General features: G+C 42.6%; 1 protein-coding gene across 1 annotated transcript in view; it reads left to right on the top strand.

The window, feature by feature from the left end:
- IPCEF1 (interaction protein for cytohesin exchange factors 1) overlaps positions 1 to 2,795 on the top strand; it is a 37,563-nt gene extending 34,768 nt beyond the window's left edge. Inside the window, exon 10 of the mRNA XM_031049871.2 lies at positions 1,731 to 2,795. Coding sequence (XP_030905731.1) covers positions 1,731 to 1,931 — 201 coding nt within the window. The 3' untranslated portion in view covers positions 1,932 to 2,795. The remainder of the gene's footprint in view (positions 1 to 1,730) is intronic.
- The last annotated feature ends 12,675 nt before the right edge of the window (positions 2,796 to 15,470 follow it).

Raw genomic sequence — 15,470 nt, forward strand, 5'->3', positions numbered from 1 at the left:
ACTGATTTATGCAAGATTTAGTGTAATTTTCATGTTGGACTTTTGACTCCACATCTTTAACAACAGCTGCTGCAACATATTAACAAAACATGCTTTGCATAGCTTGGAAGAGAGGGAAGCTGTGTGCAAATGCATCACAGTCCTAATGAATGTGGGAAAAAGATTTAGTGGTACAGGAAGAATTCTATGGCATTGCTTTTTGCCACCAAATTCTTCCACTGAAAATACTCTTCTCAAACTTCTACTTCCATGCCTCCTCTTCTCCTCTTAGGCTAACTGCGCATATTTCCACATCAATGCCAGAAGCCTTCTTCCTTCTTACAAGGCTTCTTCCCTAGGTCTTGAGGGTAGGACCTGTGTAAGTTGAATAAGCTTTTGTGTTTAAAAAGAGGCTCAGGCATAAGAGGAATTAAAGTAGCTGATAGTTCATTAGACAAATAGTGGGACGTGGAAGTGTAAGCAGCCAATTGCTACTATCAGGGAAGTGTTGTGAATGTGTAGGACTTTATTCAAGGTGTTTTCAAGGCAGCCACTAGCACAGAGTGTCCTTAGGTGTGATAACTGGTGGCAGCAGAAGACAGTTGGAACTACTCCATTGCTTTTAGATGTTGGAGGTAATGGAGATGAGCAAAAGCAGTAAGTGTTTGTTAGTGCAGCATACTGCCTCCATTAAGAAACTGTAGCTGCTAACTAAGGCTTCTTTATCTTGTGCACGGATAAGCAACAAGTGCAGGAAAAGCAGGGTGCTTGTTGTGTCAGAAAATGGGAGAACATCAATGAATACAAACATCTGAAAGGAGAGTGCAAAGAAGGCAGAGCCAGGCTCCTTTGACAGTGCCCAGTGGCAGGATCAGAGGCAATGGATGAGAACTGACACACAGGAGGTTCCCTCTGAACATCAGGAATGCTTTTTTTATGGTGAGAGTCAATGGGCACTGGAACAGTTTGCCTAGAGAGGCTGTGGAGTCTCCATCCTTGGAGATATTCAAAAGCCATCTGGACATGGTCCTGGGCAACTTGGTCTAGGTAGTTCTGCTTCAGGAAGGGAGTTGGACCAAATGCCTTCTGGAAGTCTCTTCCAATTTCAACCATTCTGTGATTCTGTGACATAAAGTGTCTCACTGTCCCTATATTAGTGACTGCTCATGACTTACAACTGAACCAGGGTGCTTGCAATATATGGTCTGAGCTGCTTTGTTCTAAAAGTAGAGACCAGATTTATTAGTATTATTTTTAGATATGGTGGTAGACATATTAGCAGCCATGTGTCCTAGACACTACTGCCAGTGCACAGATTATATCCATAATAATTTTCTGTCTAGCTGGCAGAGAATAGACATTTATGATTTCTTCAGTGAATAGGTATTCTTTAAGACAGCTGGAACTGGTGTGTAATGCAGAAACAAACATTGTTGTGTCTAGTTTAATGCAAGTACTAACTTGTGAGGCAGCATAGCAATGTCTAATTTTCACGTGAATCTTCTCTCATGAAGCTTTGCTAAGAATCCTATAAAGCGATCTACATGAAATCAAAATCTGGCCTTCAAATGGGATGGATTTCTGCTGTGGATTTAACTTTGATCTATGATCTAAAAATGGGAACAAGTTGTCAGGAGAATGGATAATTGTCACTTCTTGTGACATGTTTCTCTAATGTTCCCAGATTGGTTTTGGTCTGAACAATGCGCTTGATTGTTTCAGTAGGAAATAACCACTTATTATCTTCCTAGTGTAAGGAGCATGACCTGGCCACAATTAACCAGTTGCTAGAGGACCCAAAGTTGACAGCAATGAAGTACAGAGAGTGGAGGAACACAAACATCATGCTGGTCCAAGATATTTATCAGCAGCAGGAGGCCCAGGATGCATCCACAGAGAACAGCGAGGAGCAAGAGATGACTCCACAGCCTATCACTGAAAGTTCTATCTGAGGCCATGTTTCAAAAGGTTCATTGCAAGATTTTCCCTCGTGGGTCTTCACATGCAGGCACTTTAAACTGCTGCATTTTGAAGTTTGTTTTTTCCAAGTGTTCTTTGAAAGGAAAACAACCCCTTGTCCAAAGCTTTAATACCTCTTGCAAAATTCATTTCATGTCAAAAGAGCAAATCCCCCAGATTAAAAAACCATGCCAGAACCTGGGCTTCATACCTAAAAAGACTACTTTATGAAGAAGCAAAGAAAGTAAATTAAATATGTCCAACTCCTGGAAGTCACAGAACTGTGTAATAGGCACAGTATGAATGTGAGGTCTTTGGGGTTGTTTTAACCATGTAACTTACCCTTAAAGGAAGCTAACACAATGCTAGCAGGATGTAGTCTACTCTCTACTTTTTACTCTGTAAGGTAACCTGATGTATGCATTTTCATCTCTACCTTCACTTTCACAACTCTACAAGTTTAAACTCAGACAAGTAGAAGAGTAATTATGCATGAGTTTATACTATGGACACCTGTCAGGCACCTGGTTTGTGCTCTGCCTGATGTTTAAAGTGTTTCAAACTTATTTATGGACCAGACCAAGGTATTGTCTTTCTACATGAAGAAGAGAAGGTCTCTCAATGTTTGCTAACATGTAATTTACTCTTCATTGAGGCAGCTAATGCTTCAACAAGTTTCAACTTTTCTTACGGACTTGGCAGAATTCCTTGGAAGACTATTTTCTTCTTTCTTATTTTTGACCATTGGCAACATATGAGGTACAAGTTCATCTGAGATTCCTGCTTAGGAAGGTGATAAAATTCACAAGGCAGAAACTAAATAATTAAATCCCTGATGTGGACCTGAAAGGGTAAAACAGAGCTGCAAATATTTTTGTAAATATATGTCATTTTATGGCTTATATGAATGTGACTATGTACTGTATATATGTTTTATTTATATATTTATATATGCTAGTTTCCTGATGTGGATAGGCACACAAGGACCACATCCACCCAGATGAGAGTGCAGTGCAACCTGTAAAGGTTGACTTGAAATGCCTCTTTGGTTTTTGTTCCATTATGTATTACTGTAATGATTCTACAGCTGCGATTACTCTGGGACATCTGTTGTAACTTTTCCTTCTGTCTTTCTAGCTTTTAGATGAAGAAAGTCTGTACAACTTAGGCCAGGAAACTAAGTTTTCTAGAAAGATTCAGAATTTCTATTGGGATAAACAATAATAAGTATGTTAAGAGGTTTGCTGTAGGATCATAATTTTTTGACTTCATTGTTCTCAGTAAGCCAAACCGAACCCTAAGCTTGAGTCTTATCCTTCTCACTTTCTGCATATGTACAAATATGAGGAACTTTGCAGAGTGCTGAATATTAAAAGGCAAGAATTAGCCCTCCATCCTCAAATTAATAGCTCTACAGGAACTGTGTCAATCTACTATTTTGTAAAGATATTCTTTGCCATTTTTTTCAACACAATTTATCTTTTAAAGCAAAATACACTATACAGATGCAGTCATATATTCATTAGTCCTTATACATTGTGTGTTTCATAATAGCTTAACTGAGAAAACAAAAAATAGTGAGAACATGTGAAATCTTTTCCACCCATATAGTAGTAAGTCTGACTGTTGATACTGCATTTTTAACACTCAGTAACTTTCCTTTTGAAATAATGAAATTAATGTCCCCATGCATCCAAAAATGGCAGTTTAAGGCTGTTCTGAGTGTGAGAACTGAGGAGCAGATGATAAGCTATAAGAAAAGGGAAATAGAAGGAAGAACGTAGGCTCCTTTGATACAGGCTTTAATGGCAGAGAGTCAGGGGAAATGGGGGCTGGTTGAATGCAGAAGCAAGGCTATGCTTGGGACAGCATCATTGCTTCAGGTATAAAAGGGTTTTGGAGTGTCAGGGTGAGGACTGATAGTTGGGTCAGAACTTACTAATTGGGGCTCATTTGCTGCTGGGGACCAAATATTAGCTGAGACCTGAAAGTGGGTGACAGACTAAATGGGGAAGCAGACAAAAAACAGGTTAAAAAGGTATTGTTTTCAGGAATTCACCATTGAGCAGTGATTTAATCACTTCATTAATTCCAACGAGATAGAAATGAAGTAAGCTCAGTACTTGGTGCAATTTGATTGAAAATAATCTTACAAATCAAACTCATTTTTTAGGTTTTTTTGTTTCTTTTTTTTTTTAATATCTTTCACCATTCCCAGAAGACCCTCTGGACAGTGAGTGTCCTGCTCCTAACTGAAATTCTCCAAATTCTTCAAAGCAGATACATAAGTGAGAGAGGGATAGCTCCTGAATTTGACATTATGTTGATTAACTGCTAAGAGCACACTGAAAATTAGGAGTGGCAGGGATTAATCTACTTGGTCCGTCTCAATTTTGACTACCTGGTGCTAAATAACTGATGAATAATGGAGGTCAAATTACACATATATTTTCTCTCACAAGCATGAGTTTTTCATAAAACAAAGCATGTAAGCACCTTTTTTCTTCAAAAGCATCTTCACTTAAAAACAAGCACACACTTAAGTGACCTGCCAAACTGGGCCAGATGACCTTGCAGTTCTGAGCAAAGTCCTAGTCAGCTCTGCTGAAGTAAATTTGCACTATACAAAGGAAAGGACTATGTAGTCTGCAAGTGCTGTGTTGGCTCTTCTCACACTGTGTTTGTATAAGCATATACAAAAGAGGTTTTCCAAATATAGAGATAGAGAAATGTCTTTGAACTGCCCAAGCTTCACTGATGTTTTTCACAGATTACGTAGCCTAAATTAACTTTTAGATTACTCTTTTTCAGATGGTCAGTAGATACTTATAGTTGAGATACTGAGATTTCAGAAACCTGCTGAGGATGGGTTTTATCACCCTTGTAGAAAATAATAGGAAATTCTTGACTGGGGTTACTTTAATGCAGATCTTATTTTAACAAATTTCTGTGTGTTTAGGAAAACAAATGTATGGGTTTTATGCAAGTGCATTGCTGGGAGATTTTCTCCATTCTTTTCTGCTACTATGTAGATCCAAAACAAATCTAAAATGTGGGAAATGCAAAGTAAAACTTGTAGCAAAACAGGATTCATTTCACAGCATTGCTAATCAATGTGACAGTTTTCACCTGGTGCTGGGTTCATCACAAGGGGCTGTGCAATGATGAGAAAGCCACAGTCAAACAAAGAAATGTGCACAAGCTGACAGCTACAACTAGTGATGCAGCGGGGAGCCACCTTGGCAGGAGAAACTTGAACAACTTTGTGCTCTCCTCAGTGTCACTTGGGGTGAATGGTATCTGTTGGTCTGAATTTGGAAGGCCTGAGCTATTGATTCATAGTGTAGGGAAATTACATCCCTTGTGAATGTCCAAATGTCTTTAACCACCTGCTTAACCATCTGCCCCATGGGACTTGTTTTATATACTTTTTGAGAAGAAAGTGTGTGCATAGATGTGTGCACATCTACAATTACTCCTTTATCAGTGAAGCTTTCTGATATTAGTGCAGGAAGGCCAGCCATGCAGATTTCAGAGTAACTAATGACAATATCTAATTTCAGTTGGTTTTGCAGCGTGTCTCTGGTGGCTTCTCTGGAAATCAAATCTGTTTTGTTGGTGTAAATCTCATAAGTTAGCAGAATGAGGTGGGATCACATTTCCTTTCCTAAGATGGGAGATGTTTCATATAGGGACTGTAAAGTTTTTCTGCATCTAATTCAGATGATTTACTACAAACTGTGTTTCACCTGAAACAAGAATAAATAGGAATAAATAATGTGCTAAACCTTTTTTCACCTTTCCCAAATAACTTTCTTTTTTTGGAGAAAACCTTCATATTGAGAGAAAAGGCTGTTATGGGACAGCCAAGGAGGGAGGGGAAGAAAAGCAGTGGTATTTGATTTAAAACTATGTAGATTTTCAGAATTTAAAATGATTTCTAACTAGGAAAAAATATGGGCATGCTGCATCTATTATGTGAGCCTGTAAACTTACATGTCTCTTACAGATTTAGTATAATTAAAAACTTGTATTTTTTTGACTCTTAAAGTAACAAGGGAGTCCATGTAAGCATACTTCTATGTGAGAAACTCCACTTTCTGTGGTTGAAGTTTGGGATTTGGGCTCTTTTTTTGTTGTTGTTTTGCTTGTTTGGTGGTACAAAAGTGACCAATTGCAATGAGGTCGTGGGCTTACTTAATTTATAAGACATGTCTTTCTGTTAACAGGAAGCCAAAGTGGTTTTCTTGCAGTAGTAGAGCCAAAGTGGTATTTCCTGTCTTATGTGGGGCATTTTGAAGCAGCAGACATTTTAAGATGTCAGTCAGTATTTCCTTGGCAGCTTGAAGATTTATCCTATTTTGGTCTGCTTCAAGCTATTACATTCTTGCATCTTATAAATGTGTTTCCTTATTACCAAAACCAAAAATTGAGGTGAAAAAAAAACCCAAAAAAACCCAAAACAGCAGAAAAACAGAACAGAAAAGCTTTTCCTGAGCTCAGATCAGACTGAAATTCTTGTGCCAGTGTACAAGGATAACAGGACCTTAGCTTGCCAAAAGCTGGGCATTTCAATGATGAAAAAAGATTGTCAGGTGCTGAGAGGATTACTACATTCCTTGAAATTTGCTATGGGAGAAATTCCAAGTCCTGTCTGCTCTGAAAAAAAAAAATAATGCTTTTCTAATTTATTTTCTCCTAGAAAAAAAAAATCCAAAGGGAGTGCTTTATAAGTTGGCAGAAAGGTAAAAATTAAATACACATGTAAGTGATATTTTATCAACCTTGATGTATTACCTTGAAATGATTGACTCTAGATGACTAAGCCTCTAAAGCAGAAAATCTGTTTATTTGGGAAATCACTGTAACGGCCACATTATCTGAGGCTTATTTACCCCATGGTCCGTGTGAGGTCTGTTTTGAGGATGTAGATGTATGGCCTTTTTACAGGGCAAATGGCTTGCATCATCATACCATAGCTTAGGAACCATGTGAACTCAACATTCCCTGTGTCCTTAGGGCCTTAGGACCTACCCAAATTATTCTGACTCTTTAAGCTGCTCATGGAAACTTTACATTCTCCAACCTAAAAATAAAGAAAAGAGGATGTGAAAATGTCTCCCACCCTCATGTGAAGAGAAAGTAGCACTAATCTAGCAAAGATTCAAGTAAGTTACTTTATTTATGACATTTAGCAAAATAACTCACCTGGTGAAATGCCTTATGTGCATAAAAATAGCAGTACTCTTGTGCAAAGTTTTCAGTGCTGAGGACTGGCTAAAAGGAAGAATGGGGGTGTCTATTCCATTACCCTCTCTATAGACAGGGAAAGCCATGCATAGAGGAGTATTTGTAGTGGTATCTGTTAGACAGGGGAAGGACCTGCAGCACCATGAAGGTATATGGAATCTCAATTTGGTATTCAAACTGCTAAGCCTATTTTCCCTTCTCCCCTTCAATGGTTTCAAACTCAAAGCACAATGTTGGCAGTCAGCGCTGCCTTTTTACTGCTTGTTGCCCACACGTGTGACTTGATTTTAATGGAATGATACACACATCTTGCAGAATGAGAGCCTTATGTTTGCACTTGTCAATTAAACACTGAAAGGAGAGAATAATTTGCTCAGCCTTTTTTTTACTTTTCACTGCGGATTTTTCAGTTTGCTGGTATATAATAAAATAAAGATTTGCTGGTTCTTTAAACAAGCAATTTCCCCTTGGGACTAATATTACTATAAAGCTGACTAATCTGGAATGAGGAAGAGTCAATAAATGGTTTGACTGAGGAATACCTTATACTAGTTGTGCTAAATCAGTAAATTCTCTTTACTTGGTTGCTGTAGCCACACTTACGGAGAGATGCTCTCTTCTGATATGAAAGTTCTTGAATTTTTATTGCTTTTTTAGCTCACAGATCTGCCAGTTTCAATTAAAAGAGGATTTGGATCTTTGTCAAATTAGTTTCAATTTAGGCAGACAGGCCAGGCAGATAGCAGCACAGTGAGGTGTGTTTCCCAAGAAATGAGCTTGTCTAAAGGCTTGGCTGCCTTGAAGGAAGAACATCCCTGTTCCCCCCTGTTCCCCTCTGTTCCCCTCTGCTCCCCAGTATCCTACAGCAGAGGTTTAGATTGGATATAAGGAAGAAATTCTTTACTGTTAGGGTGGTGAGGTACTGGAATGGGTTGTGTGAGGTGTCCCTGCCCATGGCAGGGGGGTTGGAACTAGATGATCTTAAGGTCCTTTCCAACCCTAACTATTCTATGATTCTATGTTCCCACTGCTTGCCTTGGGCTAATCTGCTCATCATTTGGCAACTCTGTCATGTCAACCACGTCAGGCAGCAAGGAACAGGCACAGCAAGCTGGATAGTTAACTACTGTGGTAGATGACAGGTTCAGTGCTTGCCAGAGCCTTCATGAGGGAGGCAGCTGTATTGTGTAGGCAGAAACAGAAGGAAGAAGAGCTGCATAAGCAGGAGGAAAGAGGGGACTACTTTTAGGAGCAGAGCAAGTGATGGTTTTTGCTTATTCTCCCTGCAATACATGGTTGGGAAGACAACCTAAGGGAACAGTTTTCATGTGGGATGTAGCAGCCTGTGCTCTTATTTCCCATGTCTCATACGTGGCCAAATGTTTTGTTTCTGAGCCTGTAAACAAAACTCTATGAAAAACAGTGTGATGTTTCTTTAGGATGTTCCTGCATGTTTGCTTCAGGGGTGCTAGTGCAGGCATGAAAGAGGCAGTGGTTGGGGCTGGAGCACCACACATGCACCTGTTTATGGTAACTATGACACTGCACCTCACTGTCTTGAGCTGCCTTTTGTTTTCCTCTGGCTTTTGATTCACACCCTCCTGTGGTAGTACAAAATATAACTGGTTCCAAAGTTTTATAAGGATAGATATAAGCTGCTCATCTTGATATTGTCTGCTTAAAACCTGCTGGGCTTCACAGAGCTTCCAGGCAGTTGCTGTGAGCCTGGGGTCAGTATGGCAACACCAGAGGGCAAAGGTGCTGTCCCAGGCATCTGATCTTATCTCACCACTTCACATTTTGGAAAGGCTCAGTCATCATTCTTCTGATATTATCATGGGCTGGTTTACTGCTGGAAGAAAGTACCTACTGTCTGGGGGAAAGTTACTTTCTGTGCTCAAGAAATGACCTAGCTGTCACTAGGGATTGTTTAAAATTGGCTGACCAATTGGCCTTGGGAATACGTGGGATACTGCACACGGTGACAAACTACTCTGTTATTTTGATGGGGGAAACGTCTACCTTTCCTCCTTCCACTTCTGGGCAGAATGGTGTCAGTCTCGGACAGGTACACAAGTTCTCCTTGTACCGCCGGTGGGAAAACAGCTTCTTGCAAACGGATCTCAGTAAGTTTTTCTGATGGAGAAAAATGATCCCTCAGCACAGCCTGGTGGCTGCTAGAGAGACAGCAAGCGAGGGAGAAAACAGAGGTTTCTATGTCAGAGGGGAAGTATTCGTGCTCCTGCTCTAGATGTGTTGGTCTCAGTCTACATCTAAGCAAGTTTTATAGTGAGGTGACAGCACCTGCTGCATGTGGAAAAATTGAGCTGCTGTCTGGCACACCGGCCTTCTCCAGACTTGAAACACAAGCTGTAAATGGATACCAAGTCCAGTCTGAGGATAAAGATGCTCTTTGAGGAAAAGCAAGTTAATGCTTGAGGGGCCAATGCAGGCACTGAGAAAGGAGAGGTGGTCAGTCTGGGAGGGAAAAGGGGTAATTATTGCCTGTGGAAAAAATGAAGGGCATGAGATCAGTGGAAATCCACAGCCTGCCATACAACTGATGTCTCAGAGGGGGCTATCTTTTATATCTGGTTATTTAACATCCATGAATCTCAGCAAGTAACTCATTAAAGCTACCCTGCAGACCATCCTAAAAAATGAATGTTGAGAGGTCAGAGGCTGTTTTGTGGAAAATGTTCTCCTACTGGCTTTGAGGGCCATAGCATGATTCTGATTCTGTTCCTCATGAAACATCTATGCAAGGCTGGAAAAACCCAAAAGCCACAGAGGACAGCTGAAAATTCAGAGACATCTCCAGCGTCCTCAGTCCTTGTGATGGCAGCCATAGGCTGGTAATCTACAGGCCTATCTGTGCTTTTGTGATCCTGTTGCTGAAGTAAAAGGTATGTTTTTAAGATGAGTTTTATTAAATCTTATTTTTATTACAGGCAGTAAATTCAGTTCACCTTGGCTAGCACTTAAGTACATAAATTACAGCAGTGATGAAGATGACCTAGGTAGTGGTGTCCTTTCCTGTGTAATTTGAAACAATTGCTCTATAAATGCCAGGAGGAGTCTCAAATAACATTTCCTGCTGCTGTAAAATACACTTATCACCTTTCCAGCTTGATGTGCCAGTTTATTATGAGCATAATTTGTTTTCTGCAAAATAATTTATTCTGCTCATCTTGCTGATGACAAGTTGAGGCAATTCATGTAGCTGCTTCTTGTGTACTGTTTTGGAACTGTGTTTCTAACACAAAAAAAAGATGAATTATGGTTCTGATACTGGTTGGAAGAAGAAGGTAAGAGTCTCGGGACTGAGGCAGCAAACAAAGCTAAGCACTTTGGAGGTGGTGATACAAACTATGTATATGCCTTGAAAAGGAGATGTGGTAACCTAACTCCTGAAACAAAGGAAGGAGACCAGTCCCAAGAGGAATCAGAGGATTGATGAAGGCAGAGTTTGTGCAACAGCAGGAAGGTGTTGGCTGGTTTGGGAGCACGGCTGCTTTAAAGATTGCAGGGCAACCCAAATCCTAGGCAGGCCCAGGTGTGGGGCTAGAGGAATGAGAGATGGCATGGCCAGGCCTTTCTTCCGTATGTTAGCACCCATGTCTGTTCTCAGACATGATGCTGATTTGTGGATCTGATTCCAGCTTAGATCTCCTGGTCTGGTCTGGTTTTACATTTTTATTTCTGCTTGAGAACATCTGCAGTAAGGTACAGGATGGCAGTGGCCAAACTGCCTGGTTTATTGGCCTTGTTACCAATAGAAAGCCCCTGGAATACAATTGTGTCCAAAGCTGGTTGGGGTATCTCGTTTATATTTCACTGTTGGTCCAATTGCTTCTGCTGATACAGATTAGTCTGAAGTTAAGAACAGCTTTTGTGTCAGAGAAAGTATAAGTTAATACCAGGTGTAAGAGAGGGCACAGAGGTAAGCACCACATCACGCACCTATCTTTGCTTTGTTTCTAGCTGTGGCCTTGATGTGTGCTAAGGGGATGTTTATAATTAAACTTAAACTGTGTCAGGGTTCAAGACAGAAATAATTTAGGATGTCTGTTACTAAATCCTTCATAAACAATTGGGACGGATTTAAGATAGACTATCCAGAGGTAGACAGAAACTTATCTCCAGGGTTGCATTCAGTGTGGCATAGTAAGAGCTGAAGGTAAAGATTTTCTAGGTAGCAGGAAAAGCTCAGAAGATATTTTAGGGTTAGCAAAGGCTGCTTCCTTTCTTCTAATTTTTATTCAGGGTTGCCTGACATTTTCAGATTAGGGTGACAACTAGTATTTGGGCTACAGTTAGCCCATGTACTGACATTTGCTTCCTAGTCTCTGCCCACCCTATACCTATTCTACTTGTGCCCTAATTGTCTGTAACACCCTCAAATGTAACTTGGTGTCTCTAGACACAGCACTACTGCAGGCTGATCAGTCCTTGACCACATGAATGTATCCTTAAGTAGACAGAGACTGAATACTGCTTTATAAACCTTGAATATTCTTTTAAACTTTTATCTCAGTTCTAGAGTGCACCATCCCTTCACTCACTAGGCAGGTGATCTTATCACAGGAAGATCTCAAATTAGCTACACAGGACTATCCCTCTGTGAACCTATATTGACTGATGATTGCACTGAGTTGCATGACAGTTTTACAGGTCCACAGTAAAGGAGATATTGTAAAGGGAGGACTAATGATTCTACCAGACCCCACGGATCATTGTGCTGCAGTTCGTGGTTTTGTGTTCAGTGAATTATTTGCAATCATTTCATAAAATTGACCTGAAACCAAAAAAAACTAGACAATATTAAAATCTTCGTATTTCCAAAAAGTGTCCTCACCATAAGCAGTGTAGTAGCAAATGCCACATGGTGTATTGATAAGGAATGGTGAGGAAATCCTGAATGTGCTCTGCTTTTCTGCAAAGTTCAGAGGGAACCAAACCCCCTTTCTTTCACCTCTGGGATAGCCACACTCGAATGACTGCACATGGTATAAACGGCTTTATTGATACAGTCTGAACATACAGATTAATTTACAGGGACACTCAGCAGCCGTGCCCAGTGTGTGGCTGCCACGGGCAGGGACATCCCCCTGGGCTTCCTGGGTACATGCATTGCCTCAGGGCCAACACCCCAAAGGCCTTTCCTCAAGGCATGCTGGGTGAAGGGGAAGCAGCAGCAGAGCTGCAGTGGGCAGGGCTGTGGGGGCCCCGTCACCCCTGTGTCATAATGCCACCACCCACCAACACAGCATCACAATGCTCTGGGGCAGTGTAAGGCAGCGTCCTGCTGTGTCCCACTGCCAAAGTGCCCGGCTTTGCCACCAGGACAGAGCTGGCAGCCTGCAGGCACCCAAGAGGAATTCCTTGGGGCACTGGTGGAATTACTTGGAGGGGCTGAGGAAGGAAGACTGCCCGAAGCTGCTGGAGGTTCTTTTCTGCAATTCCAGCTCCTGGAGGGGCCACACTCACAGCTCATTGCACAGATGGAAATCTTGCTTCAGTCTTTGGGGAGCTCACTGTCCTCGTCTCCTGGGCGGATAGCGGCAGTAGCCATAAGAAATCAGATCCACAGATGGCCCAGTTCCAGGCACTGGGAGGATTCCTACCGACAGGGTTGATCAGGCCAGCGGCATTTTGCTTTTGTTGGAAGTCCCGAGAGGACTTCAGGTGGAGGCAGAAAAGGCAGGGCCAGTGTCCCTTTAGAGGCATAACCAGCCCAAGGACCCGGAGCCGGTCTTGCTCACATGCTCAGGGAGTAGCCGATCGCCAGTGCTGGGGTCAGGAAGGAATTTTCCCCCAGGGGCAGGGGCAGACTGGCACTGGTCCCTGGGGGTTTTTTGCCTTCCTCTGAGCACTGAGCATGACCACTTGTCAGGGCTCCTCTGGTCCTGGTGCTCCGGGTTATCGCCTGGTGCTCATGCTCCACGAACGTGGCCCTCGTGTCCTGCAGCTGGGGGGGGAAGGGCTTTTTTCTCCCCGGGCTGGACCAGCAAGCGTCCCCGGGGTTTTTTGCCTCCTCCGCAGCCGAGCACAGCCCCTTCATGGGGCTCCTTTGGGCTATTGTATCCCAAAGGCAGCGGCTTGTGCTCCACGCAGCTGACCCTCGTGCCCCGCATCCGGGGGGAGGCAGCCTTCTGCGCTCCCAGGGTGGCCCCCAGCGTGGCCCCGGGACTTGCTGCTGTCCTCTGTAGCACTGAGCACCACCCCGAGTCAGGTCTTCCCTGGCCCATTCTGGCTGGGTTCTTCCTCTGCTCTCGCACCACCACAGCACCGCTCCTGCCACGGATTTCCCTCGTCAGCCTGCAAGGGATGTTTTTCCAGCTAAAGTGAAGGATAAATCAGCCTGCTGCTGGCTACTATGTCCATTGGGTTAATGCTTGTGAGCATCAGCTCTGGAAGGTTTAGAAAAAGAATACATAATCTAAACTAAACTAGAGTAGGCTAAAATTAACTAAACTAAGATAAACTAAACTAAATTAAAATAACTTGACTTATAAATAAATAAAATACTCTTTCTACCTGTAACCTTTCTGATTTGTGTTTTTGCGTGTTTCTGGTGCAGAAAACCCCTTGGTATTTCAGTTAAATAATGGTCTCCTAGAACTATAGAATAGTTAGGGTTGGAAAGAACCTTAAGATCATCTAGTTCCAACTCCCCTGCCACGGGCAGGGACACCTCACACTAAACCATGTCACCCAAGGCTCTGTCCAGCCTGGCCTTGAACACTGCCGGGGATGGAGCATTCACAGCTTCCTTGGGCAACCCATTCCAGTGTCTCACCACCCTCACAGTAAAGAACTTCTTATATTTAACCTGAACTTCCCCTGTTCAAGTTTGAACCTGTTACCCCTTGTCTTATCACTACAGCTCTTGCTGAAGAGTCCCTCCCCAGCATCCCTGTAGGCCTCCTTCAGATACTGGAAGGCTGCTATGAGGTCTCCATGCAGCCTTCTCTTCTCCAGGCTGAACAGCCCCAACTTTCTCAGCCTCTCTTCATACAGGAGGTGCTCCAGTCCCCTGATCATCCTCGTGGCCCTCCTCCGGACTTGTTCCAACAGTTCCATGTCCTTTTTATGTTGAGGACACCAGAACTGCACACAATACTCCAAGTGAGGTCTCACGAGAGCAGAGTAGAGGGGCAGGATCACCTCCTTCGACCTGCTGGTCACGCTTTCAATGCGCTGCAGCCTCCCCTCTCATTGTCTCTGCCTGGTGCCAACGCTGCCACAACCGGAGGAGCCAGAGCAGAGCTCCCAGGCCGGCCCCTGTCCCTGAGGTGAGCTGTTGCTCCTCGGGCCGTGTTTTCCCCTCTCAGGGCAGTACCGGCCCTCCTGGCACCCCCCCCCCCCCCCCCCCCCCCCCCCCCCCGTGAGTCCCAGCTCTCCTCAGCTGAGCTGCTGGCTCCTGAGTGAGGCCTGGGGGAGCTCGAGGCTCCCGAGGCTCCCTCAGTGGCTCTCGACGCTCTGATCAGGCTCCTGGATGTGGGGTTTGCCCTCGCTCTGGTTCTGAAGGCTCCTCTCTGGAGCTTCTCATCTCCACAAAATCAACACATGTAAGTAGCAATAGGGTTAGGGTTAGGGTGACCTTTGAGAATAAGGTGTTGTTTAGTTCAGGATAATCCACATTCTCTATTGTTTCTTAAGTCTGTGAATGTACATATTCAACATCTTTCAGTGAATGTTTGCTTAGTTTAGTCAATACTGCTGAGGCAATACAGGCTGTTCAATTTTAATTATTTTTTTGTATTCCTTCATTGGAACATTTCCTTGTATCTGATGTTTCAGGGAATCAGAAGACAAGAGAACAGGGAATGAAAGGGCCCAAGCCATGGACTGTTCACATGTAAATAACAATTTACTTGGGCATTTCTGTGCATCTGTTTACTGTCACAGCCTCTCTCTGTAAGTCTCTACTTTATCTTTTGTAATGCTGTTAATATGCAGCATCAGAAGGAAACATTCTTCCCAGATCTCTGCATGTCAAGGTGGGAAAAGTGCAATCTGGTGCTTCAGAATGTGTTAAGGTTTTGATGATGAGGGACAGTCAAACCCTCTTTCTCTAAAAGATTAACAAATAAAGATTGCTTCCATGTGTCATAATTAGAAAAAGGATGAGAATAGTGGCATCATAACTTTGACTAACACAAAAGATACTATACAATGTTTAAGATTTTTTTTTTTTAATTTTCAAGAGAAGACCAAGCCAAATCTAAGCATCAGTTTTTGATGGTTCAGAATTCCATGCATTGACTGTAATTCTT

Source organism: Melopsittacus undulatus, chromosome 3 (assembly GCF_012275295.1).
Source record: "Melopsittacus undulatus isolate bMelUnd1 chromosome 3, bMelUnd1.mat.Z, whole genome shotgun sequence".
Lineage (NCBI taxonomy): Eukaryota > Metazoa > Chordata > Aves > Psittaciformes > Psittaculidae > Melopsittacus > Melopsittacus undulatus.